The sequence below is a fragment of the Salvelinus namaycush genome, chromosome 12, assembly GCF_016432855.1.
Source record: "Salvelinus namaycush isolate Seneca chromosome 12, SaNama_1.0, whole genome shotgun sequence".
Taxonomy (NCBI): Eukaryota; Metazoa; Chordata; class Actinopteri; order Salmoniformes; family Salmonidae; genus Salvelinus; species Salvelinus namaycush.
In genome coordinates, this window is record NC_052318.1 from 44140665 (window position 1) to 44150987 (window position 10323).

At 42.9% G+C, this 10323-nt stretch overlaps 1 protein-coding gene across 1 annotated transcript; it reads left to right on the plus strand.

Annotated features, from left to right (window-relative positions):
- Positions 1-2859: 2859 nt before the first annotated feature.
- Positions 2860-7255, plus strand: LOC120057582 (wiskott-Aldrich syndrome protein family member 3-like). The gene is made up of 8 exons (XM_039006159.1): positions 2860-2995; positions 4956-5090; positions 5292-5445; positions 5528-5645; positions 5929-6110; positions 6233-6472; positions 6621-6922; positions 7041-7255. The coding sequence occupies exons 1-8, from the start codon at positions 2863-2865 to the stop codon at positions 7196-7198; spliced, it is 1422 nt and encodes a 473-aa protein (XP_038862087.1). The 5' UTR covers positions 2860-2862; the 3' UTR covers positions 7199-7255.
- Positions 7256-10323: the final 3068 nt, after the last annotated feature.

Sequence of the window (10323 nt, forward strand, 5' to 3'; positions counted from 1 at the left end):
TTCAGCTTTAGGCTAGGCTATCTTATTAGGGAGACCGTTATAGGCATAGTCAATCAGAATCAGAATCACGTTTATTGTCCTACAAGAGGAAAATCTTTGCACAGCTCACAAATGACATACACAAAACATAGAAAACGCAGTGGGAAACAAGCTACAAGTCACACACAAATAGTAGCCCCATCCCCCACATGCCCATATGAAACTACTTGGAATTGGTAATGAATCAGGGAACCCTAGGATAATTGTGGGGTAATGTGATGGTATAACAGACCTAGCTATAATCATCCCAGAGGAAAAACAAAGAGATAAATGTGATAGTGTCTGGGGGCTCAGTGTCATGGATAATAGAGGTATTAGTGGCTGGGGGTGTAAATGGGTGCAGTGATAGTGATGTGTGAAAACATTGAGGTCAACAGTGGCATTGTCATTGAGGGTAAATACTGTATTAGGGTTAATAAGGTTGAGCTGGCCAAAGATTAGGGCTCTGTTTGAATCACAGAAGCCCCAATATGTTACTCTTCCTTCGAAAAGCGAACCCATTATGCCATTGAGTTCATATCGAGGCCCCTCCCTGCCATCAGAACATGCATTAGCGCACCGATGATGTCTTTCGTACAGTGATCTACAGACCTCCATTAAAGCCACAGCAGCAAGAATCACTGTGCCTTTAAGCCCCCAGACCTCCATCCCACTTCCATGGTTCATGTGCCATCTGTCAGGATGGGCTAATCTGAAAAGGTGGGGCTTATGCCCAAACAAACCATAAGGTGGTACCTGGCTGGAACCCACTCATGTGGTTCTCCTGAGAGACAGTATCCAGCTGGACTGAAGAGAAGGAGAGAAACCAAATGGAGAAAGGCATCCGTAGGTAATTACTCACCTGTGTGCAATATGGAATTGCACTGGTTATATCAATTTGGTAGAAGAATAAGAGTTTAAGAGGAGATTCCATAACTAGAAGGCTGATCATGTGGTCTGAAACGTTGAAAAATCTATTTTATAACAATTTGTCATTCAACTGTAAAATTCCATAATCAATCATTATTACAACTAAATCACAAAGCTCACTAATCGTGACAATTTGAGATGAACTATTTGGAGAGCTGCTAGACAAAAAACGCTTGAATGTATCAAAAAACGAATTCATAGGCCTACAAGTGAGAAAATAGGTCGTCTGACAATGGGGTGTGACCGTCGTGGGGTTGCGATGCCCGCAGTGGGCTGGGGGGGTCATGAGCGGTCACCCGCTGGCTGCATCCATTCTCTTCTGGAACTATTAATTGACGGCCCGAAAGTGGTAATATATTCAGACACATTCTTCAGCGTTTAAATCAAATTAAATAAAATTTTATTTGTCACATACACATGGTTAGCAGATGTTAATGCGAGTGTAGCGAAATGCTTGTTTATAATACATTTCAGAATAACTGGGCTAAATCAAAGACGCATACGCCTAATAATGCATCCCAATAACTCACTCGTCGTGCTGTCAATGGTTATCATGATGGATGTTTTTGGGCGAACCTGATTGGACGGCACAAATAAATCTACTAATTAAATCTCGGAGCCTGGATGCTGATTTGTGCAGGAGATTGCTCCTCACAGAAAGAATCCGGCTCTGGTGAGATGAGGGGACAGGATGGCAACTCGACCGGTGGACCGCAGCTGAAAGGACACTTTTGGTGAGCTTTCCGTCTTTATCATGTTGTTAATCATATCCCCATGTCTCCCCTCTCTTGTTATGTCTGTTTAAGTCTATTTTATATATATACTACAATTAGGATGATGCTATTTAAAAACCCTCAGTCACGGGTCACAGACCACCGCTCTTTGATAATAAACCGGTCCACCTGGAGTTGCAGGCACTTAATTATTACTATGTATCAAGATATGGCATCGCTCTAAAGTGGTTTGAAACAAAGTAGGCCTATCAATAATGCACTCACTGTTCGCACAGTTGAGACTTATTGTCTCTCCTAATCACCACAGAGCTTTTGGTTGGGACAACCTTGCTATGCGTGCGAAATCTATTGCTCAGGGCTGTTAGATGCTTTGCCTTTAAGGGTTGTTGTTAATAAATGTGTGATCAAGCTTGCCATGATAATCGATGTCATTCTGTTTGTTCTATTGTTTAGGGATTTTAACATAGCTAAACTTCATCCCAGTCTTGTGTGGCATGTGCCACCATTCATAATATTTGCAGAAAGGCCCCTAACTTTCAAATTTAGCATAGTCCTTACGTCAAATATGACTTAACTCATATATCCTTCCCTTAGATAAGCCAAATCATCATTTATAATAGCATAACTATTAAACAGTTGCATGAGTATGCTTGCCTTGACTGAATGCTAAAACCTGCGTCTCCCAGAGGTAACGTGGGCTTTAGCTCAGTTGAACAACACAATCTTGAAAATCCCAGAAATGGGGTTTGATTCCCGGTTGTTTACAATAAGCATAGTTTGAGCCTATAGTCACTCAGTGGGACTCTCTTGTGATGGAATGCTATCTGTAACTCTTTTCATGCAGTTATAGGTCTGGAAACAAGTCTTGATTGAAGGGGTGTTGAGTAATACAATGAATTGCCTCTAATGAATTTTCCATGAATGAAATGAAAGGCTGTGGGGTGAAGTAAAGAGTCGTTTGTGGCCTGGTGAAACCTGTACGTGTCCTGATGGCATTACGTAAGACGAGTGGGATTTGGTTAGTAATGTAATCCGGAGAGGTTTGGGTCGATTGTCTCTGCCTCATGATTTAATCTGGTCTGAATTGATTGTTTGTGTCTGGCTGTGCGGAACGTGACTGTCATTGTCAGCGGCTGTGTGTCCCAGCAGGTGGTGGTGTGGCGCGGTGTGAGGGGAGGTCATGCCCCTGGTCAAGAGGAACATAGAGCCCCGGCATCTCTGTCGAGGGGGGCTGCCCGAGGGGATTGGCAGTGAGCTGGAGTGTGTCACCAACAACACCCTCTCTGCCATCATACGCCAGCTCAGCAGTCTAAGTAAGACATACCTTCCACACAGTCACAACCCCTCATCATATGCATTAAGCAGTCACCTATCACTTAACCAGCCTTATGCCAGCATACTCTAGAATAGTGACCTATACAGCCTCATCCATCAGTGTTACACTGGAAAACTGATCAGCTTAGGCAGATACATTAAGTCAGTACATTTAAGTGTTTTTATTGATTCAATTCTATTTGGTAAAATACATTTGATATTGACAGATGTGGTGTGTGTGTGTGTGTGTGTGTGCGTGTTTGAGTGTGGGGAGGGAGAGAGAGAATTAGAGTAGGAGAATTTACCAGACATCTGTCCTATATATACCCACATTACAGTGTGTGTGTCTGCATGCTGTTTGTGTGTGTTTGTTTGTGTGGGGTAGGGTTTTATGAAGTCACTGGAGATTAGAGCTTAACGTAGAGCTTAGTGTCACAGAAACAGATAAAGGAGAGAGTGAGGGAGGTAGAGAAAGAGATAGAGTATGGAGACAGATTTCACAGTCACATGCTCTTCACTCAGTGTTGTTTGAAATGTGCAAATCTCAATCATTTGGTTGGTTTCCCGGCCCATCAGACATGTGCAAATCTCCATCACTAAGTTACTCCTGTCTGTTCAACTTGACCTCAACAAATCTCTTTGCTCTTTTCTGTGAATTACGACATGTACTTCTCCCATGACTTTGTCTGACCAGTTGGACACAGGTGAATGTCTGTATTAAAGGACATGTTCAAATGTTTTTACCAAATCTACATTTTTTTTAAATGTAAATTTCATCTTATCAAAGTGTTCAGACACTTTTTTTGCGATTTCACTTGGTTTTGAGAAACCACCCTTAGTGGTGGAAAAAGTACCCAATTGTCATACTCGAGTAAAAGTAAAGATACCTTTAACAGAAAATGTTAAGTCACCCAGGAAAATACTAAAAGTATTTGGTTTTAAATATACTGCAGTATCAAAAGTAAAAGTATAAATCATTTCAAATTCCTCAAATTTAGCAAACCAGACTGCACAATTTTTCTGATTTTTATTTATTTATGGATAGCCATGAGCACACTCCAACACTCAGACCTCATTTACAAATGAAACATTTGTGTTTAGTGAGTCCTACAGATCAGAAGCAGTAGGGGGGATGACCATTGACGTTCTATTGATAAGTGCGTGAATTTGACAGTTTCCCTGTCCTGCCAAGCATTCAAAATGTAATGAGTACTTTTGTGTGTCAGGGAAAATGTATGGAGTAAAAAGTACATTATTTCTATAGGAATGTAGTGAAGTAAAAGTTGTCAAAAATATAAATACTAAAGTACAGATACCCCAAAAAACGACTTAAGTAGTACTTACACCACTGCCCAACCTAAAAACCGGAGGTTGGGCCCCCCAGATGGCATAGGCATGGAACATGTCATAAGACATTATTTTTTAAATGATTATTACTACTACAGGAAATTAGCTTTAAAACTGCACTATTTTGATGGCAAACTGTGTAGAATAGCATGAGATTAGCTATAAAACAGCAATTTTTGCTCTCTGCCACATGACCAAATGTTAATAAATAATCCTACAAAAATATATAGAAAGACCTGGCGGGCCCCGCGAAACTGCGCTACGTACTGTTGCACATGGAAAAGTATCGCTCGAGTCCAACAAAATGGAATACAATGTTGCGGATAAAGTTCCAAATTGCACATTTTCATGTGTACAACATCTAAAGACTTGCATCACTATACTGAGAGCTTTTCAATTTGTAAAAGGATGTAATTTGAGTGTTTTTGGAGCCTTTGTTAATGTTTATCCGTAGCCCCCATACTGCAGAAATAGCAATGAGGAAGTCTACTGGTGGTGGGGCAAGTTTCTCAAAACCAATTGAAATTGTAAAAAATTGTGTCTTTACATCAAAATTAGAGATTTGGTTAAAAAAAAGTTAATTTGTCCTTGGCTCCTCTCTTCATAACTCAGGTAAACATGCGGAGGACGTCTTTGGAGAGCTTTTTAGTGAGGCTAACACATTTTATGTGCGTGCCAACGGTCTCCAAGACCGCATCGACCGCTTGGCTGTCAAGGTCACCCAGCTGGATTCCACTGTGGAGGAGGGTCAGTTGGGGTCAGGGAATAAGAACAAATAAAATAATAATTCTCTCTAATGTTGAAAGACAACTAAGTCATTAGTTCTCCTGCTCCTCTTTGGTTCTGCATGGCCCATCATCTACTTATTGTTTTCTATCTCAGCATCTTCTTATTCCTTATTCCTGTTCATCTTCCTATCAATCTCACATTCACTGTAATGCTTTCCAGTCTCTCTGCAGGACATCAACATGCGCAAGGCGTTTAAAAGCTCTACAGTCCAGGACCAGCAGGTGGTGTCCAAGAGCAGCACGTCCAACCCTGTGGAGGACATGTACAACACCAGCGACAAGCCTCCTTCTCTCAGCATCCTCTCTGCTTACAGGTACACTGCACAGATACACCCATCAGACGAGCATTAACCTGCAGTTGTGACATCTAGCTAACTAGTCTCTCTTTTGACACAGAGATGACCATACCGATGGGATGAAGTTCTACACGGACCCGTCCTACTTCTTTGACCTGTGGAAGGAGAAGATGCTGCAGGACACGGAGGACAAGAGGAAGGAGAGAAGAAGACAACGCGTGAGAGCCTTTTAATGTCACCCTTTCAGAAAGCCTCATGCATTTTGCTTCTTAATAACAACTCATTTCTTTGGTGCAACTTGTGTATACAATATCCTGTATAACTCTACATCTACAGTATCAGCAAAATGACCCCCTCTCTTTTCCTCTCTCTCTCCCTTCCTCTGTCTTTTCCTCTCTCTCTCTTTCTTTCTCTCTCTATCCCCCTCTCTCTCTCTTTTTCTCTTTCTTTCTTTCTCTCTCTCTCTCTCTCTCTCTCTCTCTCTTTCTCTTCCTCTCTCAGGAGCAGAAGCGATGTGTTGACGGCACACTTCAGCGCGAGGTGAAGAAGGTTCGTAAAGCCAGAAACCGCCGTCAGGAGTGGAACATGATGGCGTTCGACAAAGAGCTCCGCCCAGACCACCGCCACCCTCACTCTCTCCACCGGGGGGCGTCGTCTGAGGGCTCCCTCTCCCCAGAGAGCAGGTCAGTGATTAGGACCATTGTCGTCTGAATCAGCTTCCTTCACCATTTGTTTTGCAGATGGCATATTAACTTGTCGTGTTAGTGTAAAGAGTTAATCACAATGACTTTTTGTTGTTGTTTAGATATGGTCATGACCTGCCAGACTACCCAACTGCTCCAGGTCTTCCACATTCTGCATCCAACCATGCCCTGGCTCACCCCTACCCGCCTGCAGACATTCAAGAGTCTGTAGAGCATGAGTACCACAGCATCGGAGTCAGTTACAGAGAAGGGACTCTCAACCGCACACACCACTCCCCACCTCTGCATCGCTCCACTGAGAGAATAAATGGCACTATGACGCTTCCACCTGCGGACTACAGGTACTGTTATTGTAACAACTCTCAGTACAAGAAATCTGGAATGTAGATTGGTAACTCTGATTTGTAAATACTAATGTGTTGTTAGCTTAAATTCTGCGTTCAGAAACTGAAAACCTTCTCTCTGACTTTCTCTCTCTCTCTCTCTCAGTATAATGGAGTACTATGCCAGTTCTGGACCACCACCCCCTCCCCCAGCCCCTCTTATCCCATCCGCACAGACAGCCTTTGGCTCTCCCGTGGTATCCCCCACCCCCCTTACTGGACCTAGGCCAGGGGCCACAGGCTATGGTCTCCCACCTCTACCTCCCCCAGGACCTCGCATGATTCCACCTCCCCCAGGTCCCCCTCCACCACCAGTACCCCCTGCCCCCCCCCAACTGGCAAGACTCGGTGACAGGAAGAGACAGGACATCCAGCCTCGAAGTGACCTTCTGTCAGCTATTCGCATGGGTGAGTTTTGCTGCAGTCAGACGTTTACTCTTCTTCTGGAGATGGCAGAGTTGTTTTATACAGTATAAATGAGTTTAGACTGTGTGTGAATGTGTCTGTGTGTGTTTGTGTTCCTCAGGTATCCAGTTGAAGAAGGTGCAGGAGCAGCAGGAGCAGCAGGCCAAGCGGGAGCCTGTGGGGAATGACGTGGCCACCATCCTGTCCCGTCGCATCGCAGTGGAGTACAGCGACTCGGAGGACGACTCCGAACTGGAAGAGAACGACTGGTCCGACTGACCCTGACCCCATCCTTCACAGTGACCTCACACCATGGACACATCACTCCTCCAGCCCAACTATCCCACAATGGTGATGATGCAGTACAGATGAATTATGGGAGTCATATTTTCAGTATGCATTAAACGGGTATAGGCTGAGAACCCACTTGCATTTTAGTGTAAGTCCTGTAGGTGAGTGGACTGGACTTAAAATGAAGGCAAATTAGTGTTCCTGATGAACTGAGATTCAGCTGAAATCACTCAAAGGTATACGGACCAAATAACCAAGTAGTGCATTTCCCTTTTCCCTACAGAGCTGTCTAATCTCTCTTTATCAGACAACAACGTTACCATTTCATCTGACACAGATCACCAACACTGTCTTCTCAATGTCACTAACCTCATGTATGATTTGATCTGGATTTAGAAACCACTAGAAAGGCTCGAGGTTCTCTCTGTAGCATAGACTGGCTCTGAACAGACATAGCGGGTACGTTCCAGCCCGACTGTGTTTAAGATGGGGTGCAGTGCAACCAGTGACAATAATTATGAATTGCTTGTCAATGTAAACATGTCTCTTCACATGTATTCTAGAAATACATTTGATATGATATGCAGATCAGCAAGCTGACCACTGAGTGGCACTGTGCTCACGTTTAATGCTCACTATTTGAATGATTTCTTTTTGAGATTCGACAATTAAAAATTTAAAAATAATTCTAGATGACTAGCTATCAACAAACTGCAAATGTTTGCATCATGCTGAAATGTTGAGTGAAGAGTGACAGGGTGACAATGTGAGTAGATGACCTTAAATAGACCTCAAACTGATGAGGTCTCTAATATACTGTATGGACAGGCTCCTATTTGACTAGATGTACTGCTGTGACACCTGTGCATGAATTCCATACGTACAAATGGAATAGTGGGAATAAATGTTTGTTTGCAGTGAAAAACAATAGTTAACAAGGGCAAATTTTGATGTTTGCATAATAGCCCCATTTCTGTGCTATTGCAACCCACAAAACCGATAACTCTGAATTGATTCAAATTCAGTAAGAATGTCAGAAACAATTTTATATTTAGTAAATTCTTATATTGAATAACTGAATTTGGTTAAAAAATTGTACGATGGCAAAAGACAACCATTGGATAACCAATGTTTATTATTATACAAAAACATTCATACCTGTAATTAAATGTTAGCTCTCTGTGCTTTTACACAAAAAAGTAAAAGCCTTATAAACCTGGTGCATAATTCATTATTTACCAAGTAATTTTTTTCCCAGACCAGTTCAGAGCAAACCAGACCATAGATGGAATAAAATCCCCCAGAGCTTCAACTGTATCAAAAGTCTCACACAGTTCCCCAAGCGCTGTCTTCAGAGAGGGTGACTCCCAGAATGCCTCAGCTTTTTTGTCTCATGGTTTAAGTGGTGCACACAGCCATGGAAAGATCATCAAATCACTGTTTTACCACTCAGCTTAATCTCCACAACAAAGAGAAAGATACAAAATGGAGAGAAGTGGAGTGTGAGATTTAAGTAGAAACTTGATGGATGCAAATTGACGGCTCAGTTTCCCAGTGTTGCTAAGGGGAGTGAGGAATCTTGATTTCAAACCTCCCAGGCCGGAGAGTGGCTGGTGATCGGACGTTCCCAGTTGCCTCTGCAGTAGCCAGCCGCTCTATTAGTGTCCGCTGTTGTGGCCATCTGCCGGATTACCCAGCAGGCTATATTTTCATAGAGAGCATCCCATTCTTATCCCGCCTGCAAAGGTTTACATTAAGGTTGAACTCGGGTGCACTTACAATAGCAGATGAAGTAAGCTCTATCCTTCTAACAGCAGCCCTTCCCATCTTCTCACTGTTAGAGAGGCTGGTTATGCTGGGTTTAAAAGGGCTGCTTTACTATGGCATGAAAGAGGATCTCATGCAATGCCACTGTCGCCGATTTCTTTTCATGCATCATCAATAAGTGATGCCCAGGATAAAAAAACATTTGTATGTGCCAAGTGTAATTGTCTCATTCTAGTAGGCATCAAAAGGCCAACTTTTCTGTGTTACCATACAGGTGAACTCATTCCTGGGAAAAACGTTTTTTTCTCAGCCTAGTAGGAGTGATGGCGTCCCCCTTTTTCCCTGGTCTAACGGGATTAGTCGTGCCAGTGCTCCCCCGGCTGTCACGGTACTGTCTACTTCCCATCTCTCCCCCGGGCCTCTAATGTGATTAACCCAGCCCCTGTGGTCCGCACAGTTCTGGAGGGTAATTAAGGGGGGGGGGGGGGGGGGGGGGGGGCACCTCCCTGGCATGTCCCTCCCCAGGCCTTACTCGCTGTCTTTGGCACCTTTGTAAGATTGGATGGGCTGGTGTGTATGAAAGTGAGAAGTACCAGTGACTGAAAGAACTTTCTGAAAGTGTGTAGAATTCATGAATGATTCAATTAATTTTGGTATCCATTTAATCTGATACACGTCCACATATAGATGTATCATGTAATCCTCACCCAGCTCGGAGCTTGTGATAACATACATTGTTGGAAATGAGTCATTTAAAATTTGCATGCATTTGGTCCATGCTTAGTCTACTAGGAATAGTCTAAGTGATCTTTCCTCTCAGATATCTATCAAGCCGATTATAGCGATTATCAAATCTCAGTAAAAGCTTATAAATACTTGACAATGGAATGCAGATTATTATACCATTGATGTGTCGACTACTGACAATCTGTTCAAACCATTTGCATCCTGACATTTATAGATGTCTTTTAAAAAAAGCAGTACTGAATATTCATCACAGGCTTAAGTGAAAGTAGTAATGATTGATTCTGCCCATCATCTTGTCAGACCTCAGCGTTATGTGAATGCGCCTGTTTAACACATGTCACGCTCATGTTCGACTTGTCTGTCACAAGTTTTCCATCATGGCATCTGTTCCTTAAAAATAGGTGGGGCACTAGGTCTCCCTAACCACATGGCCTTTACCACCCCACTGAATAAAAAGCTTATCTGATGAATAAACGCCTTCCCAAGGACAAAAGTAAATACTCAGAGCATCAAACACCTTTCTGTTTAGAGAAAATAGCCTTTGGTGTTGAAAGCCATTGTTTCAGTATTTGCCCCATATTATCATGACACAAGGCGAG

Excerpts from the sequence above, each read along its gene's own strand:
- LOC120057582 (XM_039006159.1), top strand. The coding sequence starts at position 2,863 with ATGCCCCTGGTCAAGAGGAACATAGAGCCCCGGCATCTCTGTCGAGGG. Across the intron at positions 5,091-5,291 it reads GGATTCCACTGTGGAGGAGG|TCTCTCTGCAGGACATCAAC; the intron begins GTCAGTTGGGGT and ends AATGCTTTCCAG. Across the intron at positions 6,923-7,040 it reads TCTGTCAGCTATTCGCATGG|GTATCCAGTTGAAGAAGGTG; the intron begins GTGAGTTTTGCT and ends TGTGTTCCTCAG.